General features: G+C 57.4%; 2 protein-coding genes across 2 annotated transcripts; both read left to right on the top strand.

Moving 5' to 3' along the window:
• Positions 1 to 5,814: 5,814 nt before the first annotated feature.
• CRYBA2 (crystallin beta A2) lies at positions 5,815 to 8,988 on the top strand. Its single transcript, XM_032354577.1, has 5 exons — positions 5,815 to 5,842; positions 6,026 to 6,190; positions 6,944 to 7,085; positions 8,198 to 8,340; positions 8,788 to 8,988. The coding sequence occupies exons 2-5, from the start codon at positions 6,030 to 6,032 to the stop codon at positions 8,933 to 8,935; spliced, it is 594 nt and encodes a 197-aa protein (XP_032210468.1). The 5' UTR covers positions 5,815 to 5,842; positions 6,026 to 6,029; the 3' UTR covers positions 8,936 to 8,988.
• A 4,528-nt stretch (positions 8,989 to 13,516) lies between these two features.
• FEV (FEV transcription factor, ETS family member) lies at positions 13,517 to 17,597 on the top strand. The gene is made up of 3 exons (XM_032355526.1): positions 13,517 to 13,589; positions 14,338 to 14,412; positions 16,398 to 17,597. Exons 1-3 carry the CDS (start codon positions 13,538 to 13,540, stop codon positions 16,985 to 16,987), a joined length of 717 nt encoding a protein of 238 aa, XP_032211417.1. The 5' UTR covers positions 13,517 to 13,537; the 3' UTR covers positions 16,988 to 17,597.
• Positions 17,598 to 18,356: the final 759 nt, after the last annotated feature.

The raw sequence follows: 18,356 nt of genomic DNA, 5'->3' as shown, positions 1-18,356 counted from the left end.
GTCCACCAAGTGAAAACAGCCTCCATCCCCACATTGGGTGAAATTACCCCCAAGAAAGGAGAGAGAGGTGGCTTCTACAGCCAGAGCTGGGTGTAGGGCTGATATGCCCCTCCCTTGGGAGACCCATCGCTCCCCATTAAAGGGCAAAAGATGAAGAGGGGCCAGGCTCATACCCTGCTGGACACTGAGCAGTGAGGGGCATGGGTCGGACCCCATCTCTGCCCTTTGCTTTCTTGGCTACAGCTGTAGAGACAGCTTCTGCAGCTGCCCTAACGCCCACCTACTGGTTGTGGTCCAGCCTTGGAACCTCTGCCCAGGGTCTAGGTGAGAGTCAGGGGACCTGGGAGTGGAGGCACCATTGGGGGGGGGGGGTTGCTCATAACCAAGTGCTAATCCCCATCCGGCCAAGGCAGGTCCAGAGCCTCACTGACCTTCTTAGAGATTAGTCCCCATGGCGACCTTGGCAACTCGCCCCCTCACTCTGGCTTGGTGGTGGTGTGCAGAGGTTGGTTGGTGAGGGGAGGGATCGAGCCTTTCTGAGGCATCACAGGATCAGAGCTGTCAGGGTTAAGAGCCCCCCCCCCAAGATAAGCAGTTAGGACAAAATTGGGGCCTCAAGAGAGGGAGTGACCGGCCCAAGGGCACATATGGAGCCAGAAAAACCCCAGGACCAGAAGGCAGGTCTCCAGTTCCACTCCCAAGTGCTTTCTCCAGAAGGGCAGAGGAAAAGAAATTGAGATACCCCCCCTTCGACCTTCCCAAACCTCCCAAACTGAGATCAGGAGAAGAGTTACTTGAATGCTGGGAGGGAGGAAGGCTCCCCATCCTGAGGGCTTCTACAAGGCCAATGTGGGAAGGGGCCTGCAGATCCCAGAGCTGTGCTTGCTGCCCTGACTCCAGCCTCCCTCCCTGCTAGGCCTGGGGGTGTGGGGAGCAGGGGGAAACCAAGCAGCAAAGCCAGTCATAATCACAACTACAAGGGCAATAATAGAGAACATCTATTGGGTAAGTAGCGCAGGCCCATTCTGTTTCTATGTGCTCTTAAGTCTTCACAACAGCTTTTAAGACTATGGTTCCCATTTTACAGAAGGAAAAACTGAGGAGGAGAGTGCCAGTGATAAGCAGTGGAGCTTGGATTCAAACCCAGGCAGCAGTGTAGGACTCCAGGGCACTTTTAAGCCTCCAATGTGTGTCTGATCCTGGGCAGGTGACTGAACAGCCTTCTCTCCTTCTCTCGGACACTGGTGACCATGGAACGGGATAGGTGGGAGTGTAAGTGACAAGGGCATACTCCTGCTGGGTGACTCCGACACCCAGCACAGAGGGGCATGTGGCACATTTATTAAATGTTTGAGAAACAAGTGAGTGAATAAGCGTCTGCCTGTACATGAGTGTGACTTTGGGGGTCTGTTGAATCCTAGGAGAGTGCTCATACTCTCCTAGTCTAAGTGTCCCGGTGCCTGGAACTGCGTGAATGCGTCTTTGCAGCCCTCTGCCCCCCCGCCATGGCTTTGTGTCTGGGGTGGGGGGTGAGGGAGGAAGCTGCCTCCCATGTCTCTGGATGGTAGCCAGCCCCGTGTCCCCACTGAGGGACAGAGAAGAGGGGCTCTGTTTCTAGCAGGGAAGGACAATGGGTGTGCGGGTGGGGCTCCCAGCCCCTCAGGACCCCCCCTCTTTTGGGCCAGCTGTCGGACCCTGCCTGGACTAAGCTGATCTCTCATTCAGTTATCTCTGTCTCCCAGGAAACCAGACCTCACAGCCCCAGGGAAGGTGCTAGTCCGCCGGTTCCGGGCTACAGACCTGGGTGGGGGTGAGGGGAGGGAGGAGGAGCAGGGCTGCAGAGGAGAGGCTGGTGAGGGGACCTGGGGAGCAGGAGGGAGCCCTTCACAGAATTTGCATCTTCAGTCACCAAAGCCCTGGCTGATTTCCCAGGGAAATCAGGAGGATTAAGGGATGGGAGCAGTCCGGCTTGAGGAGAAGACATTGGCTGCCCGGTGCTTCTAAGCTGCCCAGCAGGACAGAGAAGTAGGGCTGTCCAGGGATGGGGCTTTAAGTGAGAGAGATGTCTCTGGGCATTCTCAGGGAGCCTTTATATGGGATAGAGACCTGGGTGGGCACCCAGGATCAGGTTGAGGGGTTCTTTATCAGATCTGTATGTCCACGTATGGGAAGGGGCTCTGAGTGAGATCTGAGGGTCTCAGATCCTGAGGACACAAGACTGAGTCTGAGGGTTTCTCTGTGGGATCTTAAGTTACCATGTGGGATTTGTGTTTTGGTAGAATTGTGGGGAGGATGGTCCTGAAGATTTCTCTATGGGAGCAAAAGTCCCCATATGAGATATGAGATGAAGGACTGGGGGGGGGGATGGGGAGATCTTTGAGGGTGATGAGATCCCTATGAGATCTTGAGGTCTCTTGGAAGTTTAGATTTGGGGACACTATTTTTTCTTTTCTTAGCTTCCCCCTCCACACCCAAAGGCTGAGGCTGTGGATGGGGAGGAGGTGGGAGTGAGCGCTGAGCTGGCAAACAAAGCCACCTGTGCACCCATCCTTCAGGAAGCTCTCAGTGCAACTGATCTAGGAAAACAAACAGGACCAGCTGCCGGGGGAGGGGGGGGCTAAGAGGGGAGTGGGTGGGGGGAAGCTGGGGGGCTGGAGCTGGATCAGCCTCATGGAGAAAGGAGGCTGGGAGGGGGTCCATAGCACAAAAAAGGGACAAGTGTCCCAGAGTCCCATTCTAGCACATGAGGCAGGGCCACCTGACAGGCCCTTCTTCTTCAGTGGCTCCTTCTTCCCTTTTTCCGCAGCTTGGAAACCCAGAGCCAGGAGGAAGGTCTGGGGGATGTGGGGACCCTGAGAGAGGGCTAGGCAACTGGCTACTGGTGGCCTCGTTGGGTGTGCCCATTTCTGAGAGAGCTGGTCACAGACAGCTAGAACTAAAGGCCATGGGCTGGGGGCCCCCACACACCATTTTTCTGATGAGGAAACTGAGGTACACAGGAGGGAAGAGGCTGGCTAGTGCCTCACAGCTTCTTAGAGCAGAGCCAAGATCAGGATTTTAGGCTAGAAAGGTGCCCTGTCTCACACGAAGGGTCTCCACCCCAAGTCCCAGCTGTACAGCTCGTTCTAATCGGGATCTCAGCTGTTATTACCTCCCCCGCCACTTTCCTGGCCACACACGCGCGCGCGCGCCTCTTGTAGCTGCAGCGTATAGTCAGTCCTCTGGCCAACAGCTGGATTGGAAACTGCCCACCCAGGTGGAACCCTGATCCCAGGGCCGCGCCCAGGCCCCCATCTCCAGCTCCCGCAGACGCAGCGTCCATCCTCTGACAGACACCCGCTCACCCTCGAGGCTAACACCCGATGCCCGCGTCGCCGACCAGCGCAGACGCACAGCCAGACGCGCTCGCTCCTCGCGCGCGCCGCCCCTCGGACCTCAGCCTCCCACCGACTCCCGCTTCCATCCCACCCTACCTTGCCGGCTTCCCACCCAGCGCGGTCCGCCTGCGCCTCCTGGCGGCCGAATCCAGAATTGCCCGATAGAGACGGAGGAGGGAGGGAAAGGGAGGGAAGAAAAAATTCGGTTCTCCCCTCCCGCCGCGTCTGTAGTTCCCACTTGTGAGCCCAAGGGCAAGGGCCAGGACACGAAGAATCCAGAACGGGCTCTGGCCTCCCTCGACAGTCTGGGTTTCTCCCTTATGGATTTGGGGGAAATTATTCCCTATTTGTATTTATCCAAACCCCCTCTGGGGTAGGGAGTTGGGGGACTGGGCGTGCTTCCGACCCCATCCTCCAGTCAAGCCTGGCTGTGGTCGTCCTTGCGGTGACGCAAACCTTACTAACCTGGATTCTACTCCTCCTGTTTTAGGGCGCTTTACTCTTGGCATTCACCTTCATATACCTTATGACCCTCAAGAGCAATTCCTCACCACTGAAGAGAGACCCAGCGGGGGCTCCAGTGGCTCCCAGCGCTTGTTCTCAGCACTCCATAAGTAGAGTGGGCAAACCCTTACCTTTGCTCTCACTGGGGAATTTCCTCTATGCTCCTTCCCCCATGGACATTTGGCCCAGCCTGACCACCTTGTTCCCTCACTCAATTTTTATTGAGCACCCGCTCTGTGTCCAGGACTGTGCTGGATTTGAGGATAACAACAAGATTGATGTAACCCCTGCCTCCTTTAATGTAGCTTACACTCTAGTAAGGGAGACGCTCAGTGCACCCACGAACGCTCATAAACAAAAGATGATCGACTTTACAGAATGATAAACACTGTAAGGAAAAGAGTCTGATATGATGAACAGTAGTGCCAGGAACAGCATCACCCAGGAGGTAACAAATGAACCTGCTTGCCAAGACACTCCAGGTAGTGGGAGGCTCTGAGGTGGGAATGAACGTGGCCATTGGGAGAAAGGAGGGCTAGCCAGCATTGTAGATTGCCAGGAGCTGGGGCTGCTGCTTCTGGCCAATGAGTCCTTTTAGTCACAGGATGTTGAGCAGTAAGAGCATTGGCTCTGGAGTCAAGGGATTTAGGTTCTAACCGTCCTCTGACACTGGCTGCGGGAATGTGGAGGGGGCCCCCTAGTGCCTCAGTTTCCACGTCTGTATGTCCAAGCCTACCTCACTGGACTGTTGTTGAGTCTATAAAGAAGGCACTTGGCTCATGGGAACAACAAAATAGTAGTTCCCTTTTCACTCTCCCCTCCACTTCTGCTGAAATACCCGCTCCATTAAGGGAAACTCACGATTTTGCCAGAAGTCTTTGTGCCTTATTGACGGGTATGGGCTATGATGGTTAGGAAATTCGGCTGTAAATTGGGAGGAAATGTCCTCCCTGCAGCTTCCGTTGGAGGCCCCAAGCCTTTCCTCCTCCTTCCCCGCCCCACTCTCTACCTTTCTCCCCAACACACACACACACGCACACACACACACACACACGCGCGCGCGCGCGCGCGCGGCACTGGGATTGAGGGCAAGAGCCTAGAAACTTCAGGTCCCGACCGGAGTCTCCAGAGCCGGGAACTCTGAGGACTGGGAGCGTATCGCTGAGGTTGAAACATTCTACCTACAGTGAGCCGCTCCCTTAGTTACTATTATTTCTAAGCGCTTCCTAAATCCGCGCCCTCGGTAGGGCGGTTTACGTTTCCTGAGCTCAGCGCCGCCTTGCGGCGAGTCCTGGTTATTGCTTTCTCTTGGCCTCTGCCCAAGTAAACTCCGGGAGCGCTGAGCCGGGAGTTGAGCGCCGGTCTGGGAACTCAAGCTTGGGAGGAAAGGAGCCACAGTGGGAAAGAAGACCGAGGGTGTGAGGAAAGTCTCTTGCGGAGAGCCGCGTCTGATCCCGTCCAGCGTCCCTCGAAAGAGGTAGGAGGTGGAGTTTAGACGTTGGGAAGAACTCCCGAGCCTCAAGTGAAGAATTTGAGGTCTTAGCCGGGTGGCCTGGTACCCGGGTACCCTGGTACCCGGAGGTACCAGAGTGGCCTGGTACCTCACACTAAAGGGCTACGCCAGGGAGGGCGCATTCTGCCCAGAGGTCGCGAGCGCTTTGCCTGACTCAGGCCCCCCAAAAAGAAAAAGCGGAGTCAGCCTCAGCTGCGGCAGGCGCGGGATGTATGCCTCAGCACTTTCTATTGTGATTCCCGAGGGCTGGGGCCAGATTGGCTGCTTCGGGAAAGGCCTGGGCTCCCCCAGAGGACACTAGAACTGACCGCAGCCTGCCCGCTGACTCAGCTCCCCCACCCCAGCGGAAGAGAATGCGGGAGGGGGGCGAGGCCCATTATAAAGACCCGCACGCCCGGCCCACGCGCAGCCTCTCCGATTTCCGTCAGTACAGCCCTCACCCCACCCGGTGAATACTCGGGCTGGGTCAGGGTGTCTCCGGGGCGGGGGAGGGCGAGGTGACGGAGATCCGCTAGCAGCCCGGGTCCAGCCGGGTGTTCTTCACCCTGTCCCAGCCCGGGTTGGGCGGGTCTGGGCCCGGAAGGGCGCCCGTCGGACGCTGAACCTTTGGTCCTGCCCTTCTCGCCCGCAGCGGCATGAGCAGCGCCCCCGCGCCGGGTCCGGCGCCCGCCAGCCTCACGCTCTGGGACGAGGAGGACTTCCAGGGCCGCCGCTGCCGGCTGCTGAGCGACTGCGCGAACATCGCTGAGCGCGGAGGCCTGCGCAGGGTGCGCTCTGTCAAGGTGGAAAATGGCGCGTGAGTGTCGGTCCAGGAACCGCCAGGCTGAGTTGGGGGGGGCGCCGGGATCCCCTGGCCTAAGCTCCAAGCCTGCGACCTCAGCTCTCGGCCCTCCTTTCCCTAGACTGTTAGCCCTGCCTGGGAGTGAGCGACCCACATAGGGAACCCCTTGGCCTCTCCAGAACTCGCCATGCGCCATAAGACAAAACGTGTGAACCGAAGAGATAAAGGCGACGGACAACACTTTGCGGGTGCCGGGTGGAACCAGCCTGAACCCTGAAGCGGTTCCTAGTGTAGTTATTTCCTATCCAGAGTTTTTCTCTGTGCAGTTAGATGGCTCTGCGCTAAATCCCTTCCTCTCGCTCCACCCTGGTCTCTGAGAGCCTGGGGCCCCCTGACTACTGCAGGTTGTTGCTATCACGGGTCGCTACTGCAGGTTGGGGGACGGGGGCGTCCTACACCTACCTTTGCAAGCACCTAAATCCTCGGGGTAGGAACTCTTGGTCGGGTGATCTTCAGAAGCTGGAAAATTCCTTCCAACCTGCGGAGCCTAAGCTGGAAGTCTGGGTCCCTCAAATCCTGGATAGCAAGATTTAGGGTCTTCAGCTTCTAGAGGAGGCCAGATTGCCATGAGCTGTGTATGTCAGGGTAAGGGCCTGGGGTTGAAGAAAAAGACTGGTTTCAGTCTTCTTGAACACAATAGGGTTGAGAGTGGGGAGGAAGGTGTGAGGTTGGGGCAGATGCCTCCCACGTTCCTTTATCTTTCCCCAGTTGGGTGGCCTTTGAGTACCCCGACTTCCAGGGACAGCAGTTCATTCTGGAGAAGGGTGACTATCCTCGCTGGAGTGCCTGGAGCGGCAGTGGAGGCCATCACAGTGACCAGCTGCTCTCCTTCCGCCCGGTGCTCTGCGCAGTAAGCACAGCAGCCCCCCCCCCCAAACCTTGCTCCTAGCTTCAGACCCTGACTCCACCATGGCACCTCAGAAAGGCTGTCCAGTCACTGTATGGGGACATATAAATACAATTCCTAGATGGGTGGTACCGGCATTACTTCCCAGAACCAGAAGTATCTCTACAAGTTCAAAAAGTGGGCCCAAGTCAGGTACCTAAAATCAGCACCACGGACAGCACCAAGACTGAGCTTGAGCACCTATGGGTCTTCACTTCGTGTCCTCCACACCTATGAGAGAGTGCCTCTGTCATCACACAGTCTTGTAAGGCTATGGTGGCTGCTGTTAGCCTCATACACAGGTGTGGAAATGGGGCTCAGAAGGAGCCTTCAGACACAAGGGTTAACATGAAGACAAGACTAGAACTCAATTCGGGGATCATTGGAGAAAAGGGGTCAGTCTCTGTGTGTATGTATGAGGAGTAAGGGTTGGCAATGAACCAAATAAGTCCCTGGAGGGCAGGATCTCACTTCTCACTTGTGCTGACTTAGGTACCATCTGTTGAGGCCTGTGGCTGGGAGGTAGAGGGCAAAGAGCAAATGCTGACTTAGCCTAATTTCTCCATTCCAGGAGAGGAAGACTCTAGTGCTATGGAAGGCAAGACCCAACCAACACTGATCCCTGCCCTGTCTGTTCTGACTCTGTCATCCCTTAGCTGGATTCAGTCCTTTGCGAGACTGTACCCAAGGTCCTGGCCAGGAGATTGAGTAGTCAATGAGGCCTTTGGGAAAACTATCTTGGTTAATGGGCCAAATTTCTCTCGGGATCTCTGATTTGCCTTCTGCAAATAGGTCCATATTATAAGATGCCCTCTAGCCTTGACCTGGAAGGGTCTCTGGGGAAACCCTCAGTCTCCGCACCTCCAGTCAAAGCCACAGAAGGGACTAGGCTGGGGACTTCTAAACATCCCAGCTTCCCAGATTGTTATGGACATGATGGACTGATCTCTGGGAATGTGTGTGGAGCCAAAGTGTCTGCACAGCTGTCTTGGGAGGGAAGATGGGGAAAATAGGACTGAGAATGTACCCATTAACACTTCTTTGGAGGGCCTGACCTGTCCACCACCACCTTTCAGAATCACAGTGACAGCCGTGTGACACTGTTCGAGGGGGAGAACTTCCAGGGCAGCAAGTTTGAACTCAGCGATGACTACCCATCCCTGCCCTCCATGGGCTGGGCCAGCAAGGATGTGGGTTCCCTCAAAGTCAGCTCTGGAGCGTGAGTCCTGGGACTGGAACAAAGGAGATGAGAAGAGAAGGGAGGCAATTGTCATCAGGGAGGGAGGTTGGGAAAGGTGATGGTGTGCTAATAGACATGGTAAAGAGATGCTGGGAGCTGAGAGATGGGGGAAGTGAGATGATGGAGACAGACTGTGGGGTCAGGCAGTAGGAGATAGGAGTCAGGGAGCCAATGTGGGGATAGAGGAAATGATTTTTTAAAAGATGGATGAAGAGGCAATGGAGAGTGGGAATAGGGGACAAGGGGAGGACTATGATAAGAAGACCTGGAGCAGTGGGCAGGGCAGGAAGAGATCCATGTAGGGAAAGTTGAAGCAATGGTTTTGGAGCTCGGGGCAGGGGCTGAGAAAGGAGGGCTACTAATGGGGGACATTGGTGGGGATGCAGGCAGAGGCTGCTTACCACCCTTGTGCTCTCACTGGCCTAGGTGGGTGGCCTACCAGTACCCAGGCTACCGGGGCTACCAGTATGTACTGGAGCGGGACCGGCACAGTGGGGAGTTCCGCACCTACAGTGAATTCGGCACACAGGCCCACACCGGGCTGCTGCAGTCCATTCGAAGAGTCCAGCATTAAGCTTCACTGCCTTGTCACTTCCCCTGAGGACCCTCAATAAAGGCTCCTGAACCTGCTTGCCCCTCTTGCCTCTTTCTTGATGTCTTGCTTTGTAATCTTCATCCTAATTCTTAAGGTCCTTGCCTGCCAACCTGACCCTCCTCTCAGGCTTTAGGATTCTTGACTATGGAGCATAAACGGGCTGAGGATATATGTGACTAGACCCTGATAGGGCTAAGAAAACTACTCGTAAGAATCCTGGGGATCCTGTTAAATACAACCAGTCCCATACCTCTCCTTGGTAAAGGCCGATGAGCTTGGGCCATGTGTACCATAGCATACATGGTGCATTTGCCATCCTCTGGTTTGGGTGCACACAGTTCTACAGCAGGGCTCATAGCTGAATTTCAACCACCTGGGCCAGGCACCTGCATGCCTGCACAGCAGGACCTCTTTAACACTATGCAGAGCTCCCCAGCACATTTCCAGCCTTTCTCTTTGCCCTGGCTCCCTATCCAACTGAGCAAACCCTGCATCCTTTTCCCAGCTTTATAGAATTTCTGCTTTACAAAGAAGCAAAACTGTAAGAGGAGAGATGGATGAGAGGTCCCACTGCCTCCCAGGGCCTTCTAAAGGGGAGACTTTCTCTGGGTGGAGCCCCAGATCCTTTGTCTGAATCATAACAATCCCATCATGATATTGAGCTCTGGCATTGACAAAGCATTTTCATACCCTTCCTCTCAGCTCTTCCAAAGAACCCTCTCTTCATTCTTCCTCTCCCTCCCCTCTCTTTGGAGGATTGGTGAGTTGGAGAGGCCACTCCTCACCCACTGATCACAGTGAGCCTGGATTCTGGAGCAGGTGGCAGAAGCCCTCAGGCATGCTGGGGCTGAGTGGTAGCAGCCACCAGAGCCCCTGGCACCAGTGCAGGTTCTACCCAGTTCCCCATTTGGCCCAGTTAATGACACTCATGATCCCACACAGGGCCCTCAAAGCCCTTGGGACTCCCCTCATTCTGTCACTCAGAGATGCTTGTTATTTCAAACCCCTAGGGGACCTATCAATAAGGAGGAGTGGCCCAGGTCATTGCCCAAACCCAGAGGAGGTAACCAATATCGGAGAACAGTTAGACTTGGACTTGAGCCATTCCCAAGGGTCCACCTGTGCAAAGTCAGGCATCTGCTCCTGGGGGAAGAGCCCTAGACTAGAAGTCAGAACATCTGGGATCTAATCATATAGCATCCTTGAACCTCCATTCCCTCACTTGTAAAGTGGGGCTATTGATCCCTACCTTGTTGGTCTCATGGAGTTGTGAGGATTCAAGGAGAAACCACTAAAAATGTCTGTGGTATTATGAAAAAGCACTTGGGCAGTCCAAGTAGGGCCTTCATTCTCCTGCACTGGTCCCCCACCACCATGGATTCCAGGGTAGGGTCGAGGGAGCAAGGGACAGAATTCTGAATAGGGTATGAGTTCTGCTTTCTAAATGGATGGGTTGTAGAGCCCATGCCCCTGTTGCATTTGGTTCCTCTAAAACCTTCCATACTTAATCCATTTCATCAATCAGGAAGGAAGCTGGGCTGTCTGAGAGGGAGAAGGCTTGATGAGATCATCCAAATGACCAGTGACAAAACAGGACTTGAACCCTGGGCTCTTGATCCTAAATTCAGACTGTTAAGGGAACGCTGACCAGAGCTGGGGTTAAAAGCCTCAGGCCTCAGCAGAACCCCACACTTCTGTGGGCCCCAAAAGAGTCTGGAGTTCCTGCCTGGTCACAGACTCCTAACTGTCCCCTTGGAGAATGGTAATAGTAATAATAGCTTAATGTTTAGAGCCTGTCTGAGTGGTCAGCATGGGCTATATAAGCCTCATAATTCTGTATGGTAGATACTGTAATCCCCATTTTATAGATGTAGAGACTAACTTCCCCCAAAGTCATACAACTAAGAAATGAGGGAACCGGAGTTGAACCTAGAACCCATACAAATGAGCCTCAGAGCCCAGCAGCCCTTCTCCCCTCTTCCTGCTTTGCAGGGGTAAGAATGGGCAAAAGGAGATCTACTATCTCCCATTCCTTTTGGAGGGTATGTGGCTGCTGGGAAGAGTCAGCAAGATGGCTTCAGGAATGGCAGTGGGAGCTTGAATAGGACACTCCCTGTTTCTAGGACTGAGTGTTCCCATCTGTACAACTAGGGAGTTGAGAGAGCTAATATTTGCTGCAGCCTTTGTCAATACAAACCTTCTAGGGTTTCCTGGACCTAGGGGTCCAACTCTGCTTCCCACACTGGCGCCTAAGGAGTAGGGGCTTAGAGGCCAAGCTAGGAGTGTTCTCACTTTTCCAACCTCCTCCTATTCTAGACAGGTTGATGGTCAGCAAAAACCTGTGGGTCTGGGACCCAGCCAGGTGGGAGGAGGATGGAGAAGAAGCTGCCTGGGACTCATCCATTGGCTGCACTCAGCCAAGGCCAAAGGGGATGAAAGAGGTCATCCCCTTTCTGATGCAGCCAAGACCCAGGGACAGTGGGCTGGAGGGGGAGCACCTCTCAGCCTCTTTCCAGAGCTCACCTACCCCTTCAGCACCTGAGTCCTCTGTGAGGCACAGAGCCTGAGCTGTTGATCAGCAGTCCGGAGCTGGGATATCTGGATAGACCTCAGCTCTGAGCACCTGTCCCTTCTGTCTGTCTCAGCCTTCTGTTGAGAGCATTGAATGAACCCCACTGCCTCCCCACTCTCTCAGCTCTGGCCTCCTGCTCATCATTTTCTATCTGGGAAAGAAATAAGAAGGCATGAAGGAAAGAGATTGGAACCTCATCTCCACCTCCAAGGCCCTCCCCTCTCGTGAAGTCCTGGGTTTGGTCTCCAGCAAACATCCTAATCTCTTATCTTTTTCTCCACCCCACCCCCTGCCTGCAATTTCTCATCTACATCTTCCTTTAGGGTCCTGGACTCTGCCTCCTTCACTCTTCCTCAACAAAGGTGAACACTCCAGCAATTGCAGCAAGTGAGGAATGAACCTGGGCCCTGCAGAACTCCTCAAGTTGGACTCTCTAGCCATCATCAGTCAGACACCACAGGATCATGGATCCTGCAGGAAATTTGCCCACTCTGATCCATGTGCTCTGGCGTCCCAGGCCTCCTCACCTCCTGGACTCAAGCAGCAAGAGAGAAAGGCCTTCAGATTACCAATTCTGGCACTAGCCGTCAGGTGCTGCCTGGCTGCAGGTGGGTTCCTAAGCCCAGAGCCTCATCTGCAGCTAGCATCCCTCCTTAGCTAGCCTCTTTTGAGCCAGGAAGCCCCACAGGTACTCAGAGACTTCAGGCCCCCTGGGAACCACATCAGCTTTGCGAATACACAGTCAGTGTCTTTGGAAGGGATTTCAGCCTCCACACCTCCCCTGGGTTGGAGACCTTATACAACACACAACGCTGTTTCCGTCATTCTACTCCTGCTAGAGCAAGGTGCCAACTGCAGCCTGGTTCAGGGACAACCAGGAGGCCAGTAGTTGAGATGGTGGATGGTAGGCTGGCATGACAGGGGATGGGGAAGGATGGAAGCGCAATTCTTCTGGGGGAAATAGAAGGGGGCTCCTGAGCCTCCTGCCTCACACAAATTGTCAGGACCAAATGAATGAAAAAAGGAGGGGAAGGAGAGACATAGGACAGAGAGAGTAGAGACAGGAAGCGGGACGGCACTGAAGAGGCTAGATGAGGGAGAAGGAGAGACCTAGAAAGGGGGAGGAAAGATAAACCGCTAGAAGTTGTGGGGGGAAGACCCGGCGCTGGCCCAGAGGCCTGGAAAGGCGAGAAACGGGCCAAAGCAAGAGGGAGACGGGGAAGGAGATCCGGTGTCTAGGGAAGAGCAGAGAGTGAGAGAGGAGGAGGAGGGAGGAGGCTCAGGGAGGCGGAGGGAGCGGAGATAACGGGAGCAACTGCTGCCCGGGCCGGGAGCGGAGCGACAGGCGAGAGGGAGGGAAGCGGAAATTTAAAAGTGAAGATGCAGATAACGCAGCCTGGAGACGGGAACCCGGGTGGGGGTGGGGGGAGAAGGGGGAGGAGAGTGGGGCGGTGATGGGGGCTGCAATGGGCGGGAGGAGGGGCTGTGGCCCCTGGGGTCCAAGGTGGGGCCGGGTACCCTGCCCCATCGCTGTTTGCTGAGAGTCAAGGAGGCGGAAAAGAAATGCGCTCCCGACCCCTATCAGAGTGGGAGGCCCAAGCCCATCCCCCGCGCGTCTCCCGGGTTGCGGGGCGCTGGGGGCTGCTGGGCGCGCTTGGCTGCGGCGCGGCGCGTTGGAGACTTTATTGCGATCGGGCGATAAGAGGGGCGGGGGCGGGGTCCGGGGGGCCGAGGCAGCTTCGCTTTAATTAAAACGGAAATTGCGGCCCCTGCCGCGCGGGGGGCCGGAGGGTTCCAGGCAGCCTGGTAGCTGGGAGCATCGCTCCAGGACCCCCTCCATCCCCCGCCACACCCGGGCAGCCCCCTCCCGCCAGGCCCTGCCGGACCCGCGCCGTCTTCTTGTCACCCGCGGTTGCCTCGGGTGGGGATCGGTGCCCCGAGCGCAAAGCCTGACGCGTCCCCCTTTCTCATCCCCACCCCCACCTCCCACCACCCAGTCCCTGGCGGCGATGAGACAGAGCGGCGCCTCCCAGCCCCTGCTGATCAACATGTACCTGCCAGGTACCAGGGACCAGCCAGGGGCTGGAGGCACCAGGACCTGGGGCCGGAAGTTTGGGTTCGGGCATGGGAAGGGGTTGCTGGGGTCCAAGGGAACTGAACGCGGTCCAGAGACTAGGATTGCTGGGAGGACTGAGCAATGTAGGGCACTGGGGGACCTTAAAAGCAGATGGAGAGCTTTAGGGTTTTAGTGTGAGGTCTAAGGACTCAAAGTGAGGAGACTGGGAACCTGGGAGGCCGAGGGCGCGAGCTCAGCGGCTGAGGGAGCCTGGTAGGGGAAGCAGGAGTCTTCGGTGTGGCAGGGGACTGACTCAGTGCGCGTTCAGCGTTGGGAAGCTGCGGTCAGCTGAGCGTCGCCCCAGCGCCCTCGTGGCTCCTCACCTCCGTGCTCCGAGCGTTCCCACCAGCCCAGCCTTCCAGGCGCCCTCCTCTCTTCTCGGATGGGCTCCGGGCGCTCCCGCTCCGCTGGCGCACTCCCTGCTCGGCTTTATAAGGCTCCCGCCGGCCCGTTCGGAAAGCGGATTTCCTTTTTCCTGGACGCGTTTCCTGACTTGGGCGTTATGGAGGGGCTCCGCGCGGCGCGCGCCCGGGCCAGGCTCGGGGAGGAGGAGCTGGCAGCTCGAGCCCCTAGCCTCGCACCCAGGAACCAACCCTCCATCCCCCACCCTCGGAGCCTTGGCCGGGAGCCCTCTCGGTCAAGCCCACAATCTCCGCCCGGGTCCTCCTGACTGTTTTTTTCCTGCTGCTACAGATCCCGTCGGAGACGGTCTCTTCAAGGAAGGAAAGAGCCCCGGTTGGGGGCCGCTGAGCCCGGCTGTACAGAAAGGTGAGCTGGCCCGAAAGCAGGGGAGGGGGGGTGGGGACAGTGGATGGAGGCTGGGGCACCCACCCCAGAATTACAGGTGCCACCACTAGGAGATCGGAGGGTAGAAGGGATGTGCAATGCGGCATGACTGTGGAGAGGCTGAGGGGAGGGGGTATTCATTTGGCCTTTGGTTCCACTCCAGTATATTCTGAGTCCCAGAGCTGGACCTGCACACCAGGGCAGAGGGAGAGGATCCTGACCCTTGGCCTTTTTACACTGAGGGGCCAGGACCCGGGTGTTTGGTGTCCTTCCCCTCTTGGCAGCAGGAACACAAGGCGGGGGCCACATCCTGGCAAAGGGTAATTACTCCCTGGCCACTCCACCCTTCTCCCCACTAGCACTGGGCCAGCACCTACCTGCCTCACTGGCCCAGGCCCGCCAGGCTCTAGGGACCAAGTCGGCTGGGCCACTGATGTTGATTCTCAGGTTCGCTGAATTACTCTTGGCTTTGCCTTGTTGGTTTCAGAGCCTGGCTGGCCCTCCAGGCAAAGCCTCTCCACAGCCCCCCCCCCCCCCCAGTATCCAGATCTCACCAAGTTACAGTAACCATAATGACAACGTTAGCAACTGCTTTTTCCAAAAGGGAATGTGACTCCCAAGGAGAATGGGTTTCCGAGCCTCTGATGTCGGTCTGCATGGGAGCCAGCTGTACATTTTAACCTAAACCTTCCCTTAACTGTCCCTTGATCCTGACCTTAGAGCTCCCGACCTGGAGTCAGGCAGCTACTCGCTGAGCTGGTGTGGAGAGACTGGGGTTGAAATGATGGTGAGGGCCAGCATCTGGGTTCAGAGCAAGTGGTTGAGAGAGGAAGAGAGGTCCACCAGGCTTGATTCGAATCAATAATCAGACGACTTTGAGCAAAATTATTTTTCCCCCCTCTCCTAAAAGAGAGTGAGAAGAAGTCAGTGTATCAAAATTTTTCTCCACTTGTCTGACTGAGGCTCCAAAACAGGGGAGTGGGAATTCTCGGGCAGCCCTCTCTTTCATCACCATCCGGGAAAATCCTGCTTGGCGCTTCCAGCAACCCCCAAATCCGGACCGCCTGGCCCCATGATCCCAGAGATGGCCAAAGATGAGAGGAGGCAGGGAGTCAAGCCCAGCGGCTTTCGGGTCTTATCTCCTCTCTTCAGAGCTGTGCATCGCGCCCCAAAGTAGGACACCTTCCCATGCTGGGAATCCCGGCTGTTCCGAAAACTGGGGCGGAACCCGAGTAGCGCCAGCGCGGCGCTCCGCACCCCGATCCTGAAGAGAGTGGGGAGCCTTCAGAGTCTGACCCTCCTCGCACGCTTCGGGGGCCACTGCCCCCATTCCTGTTTGACTGGTACCGCCAGAAAGCCAGCCTCCACCTCTTCTCGACCTCAGGCGGGGCCAATCCAACTTTGGCCTTTGGCCTAGGCCTTGTGTAGTGGCCGGTTGGTCCCGCGGCACCGGGGTCTCTTCCCCCGGATTTGCGGACATGGTCCAGCTGGGATGTGGCCGTCTAAGCACCTGCGCAGACTACCCTGTGCGGTCCCGTAGGTTCCTCTCTGCTCCGAATAAGGGCGCAGGCTCACGGTGGCAATAGAGGCCGGTGTTCGGCTCTTGTTGGCTTCCCAGAGTCGCGGGCCCCGGTACGCCGCTGCCTCCACGCCGAGGAGGCTGTGCTTCGCCCCCCTCCCCAATTCTCACAAAGCCTGGAGCCCGCGGGGCTTCGTCCTTCGTCCTTCTAAGAGGGAGAGCCCTGTTTCCATTGTGCAGAAGCACGGGAAAGGCTCAGGACCGCTGGGCCCATCAGCCCCTCTCGCTGCAGCGGCGCCCGGCTACCGGGTCCCTACCCAACGCGCCCTTTTCCCCTACCCGACGTCGGTTCCCACCAGCCCCCCCCCCCCGTAGTCTGCCGCCTCACCTCTTGCCCTCCCTCCTACCTCCTCCGTCCCTTTCCTGACTGCCCGTCCCCTCCCCACAGGCAGCGGGCAGATCCAGCTGTGGCAGTTTCTGCTGGAGCTCCTGGCGGACCGCGCCAACGCCGGCTGCATCGCGTGGGAGGGCGGCCACGGCGAGTTCAAGCTCACAGACCCAGACGAGGTGGCGCGGCGCTGGGGCGAGCGCAAGAGCAAGCCCAACATGAACTATGACAAGCTGAGCCGTGCGCTGCGCTACTACTACGACAAGAACATCATGAGCAAGGTGCACGGCAAGCGCTACGCCTACCGCTTCGACTTCCAGGGTCTGGCCCAGGCCTGCCAGCCGCCTCCGGCGCACGCCCACGCCGCCGCTGCGGCCGCCGCTGCCGCTGCCGCCGCCCAGGACGGCGCGCTCTACAAGCTGCCTGCAGGCCTCGCCCCGCTGCCCTTCCCGGGCCTCTCCAAACTCAACCTTATGGCCGCCTCGGCCGGCGTCGCGCCCGCGGGCTTCTCCTACTGGCCGGGCCCGGGCCCCGCCGCCACCGCCGCCGCCGCCACCGCAGCCCTCTACCCCAGCCCCGGCTTGCAGCCCCCGCCCGGGCCCTTCGGCGCGGTGGCCGCCGCCTCGCACTTGGGGGGCCACTACCACTAGACGGGGCGGCCCTGTGCCGCGCGACCTCTCCCGGGCGCCCAGAGCCTCGCTCGGTCCCATCCACACCCGGGAAAGGGGCCGGGAGCCTCCCCGACCGTTCCTGTGATCTTAGATTTTCCTCCGTCGCAGCACCCAGCCCCTGGGGGAAGGGACCTGAAGCCTCCTCTGTCTTCTTTTAACTTTATATTTGCCACCGCCTCCCGCCACCTCGTCGTACCCGCCCCCACCCCGGCTTTCTTTAACTTCCATCTTCATGGCCCCAGAGCCCTCAAGGGGGTTGCGGGACCTCCCGTGTCTTTTTCTGCCCTCCACCTGTACTTCTGCCTGGCTCCTGGAAGCCCCTTCCGTTCTGACCTCTCTTTTTCGAATTCCAAGTCTTTTCTCGTTTTTTTTCTTTCTCCCACCGAGCGCCCCGTCCTAGAGTGATAGCGGCCTCACACAGCCCACCTGCTCCTTGACCTCCGGGACTTCACCGGGTTTGGTGAGGCTCCCTGGCCCTGGGACTCATCTAGGTAGCTTCCGCCCCCCCCCTTCCTCTCTCTCTCTCTCTCTCTCTCCCCCTCTCTCTGGATGGCCTGGTGTGTTTCTATTCCCTTCCAGAACCATTAAAGCTCCCAAACTCCCTACTGCCTCCTCTTTGTGTTCTTTGATGCACCTGAACCGTTTTTCAGGGGGAAAGGAGATGCCCAGCTTAGGCCTGAGCAGAAAGGCTTTACAAGGAAGAGTTGGAGAGAATGAGGAGGCCAAAGCCGACTTGGGTGCTACAGGGGGCAGGGGAGTCTCTGGTGGGTGGGCTCAGCCCAAGAGGAAGACCGCCCTAGTGCAGCAGCCCCACCGGACTGACCGCGGGGCAGTCGATCCCAACCTGCCTCACCCTGCCTTCCACCTGCCCCTTCACCTCACCCCATCCCACCCTCCATCCCAGCCTGTCTCATCTGCAGGCCGTCTCAACCTTTCCTGTCTCCAGTTCGTCTCCTTCCCCACCTGCCCTGCCCTCCCCAGCCGACCCTCTCTTTGACTTTCTCTCGCTCTCCTTCACAACCCCTCCCCCCGCCCCTCTATCTCCAACGCTATCTCTTCTGTGGATCTGCCTCCCGATTTTCAGAAAGACCGAGACATCTCCCCACCCTACCCCTCGCTCTCCGCCTCGGGTTCCGCACCTGCTGCCACCCACAGTGGCTTGGTGAGGCACCCTCCTTCTCTCGGGTGGCGCACGCCCTCTGCTGGTCGGAGGAGGTAACCCAGGGCCGGGTTTTACCGCTACATCCGGACTTAGCCTGGTGAAGCCTCAGGTGTCCCATCTCACAGCGTCCAGGTGGACCCCCAGACTTCCAGGCTTTCTTTGATCTTCAAAGAGGAGGGCAAAGGG

Source organism: Mustela erminea, chromosome 8 (genome assembly GCF_009829155.1).
Source record: "Mustela erminea isolate mMusErm1 chromosome 8, mMusErm1.Pri, whole genome shotgun sequence".
NCBI classification, from domain to species: Eukaryota; Metazoa; Chordata; class Mammalia; order Carnivora; family Mustelidae; genus Mustela; species Mustela erminea.
The sequence above is the reverse complement of the archived record's forward strand: the minus strand, read 5'-3'. Positions and strand labels throughout refer to the sequence as shown.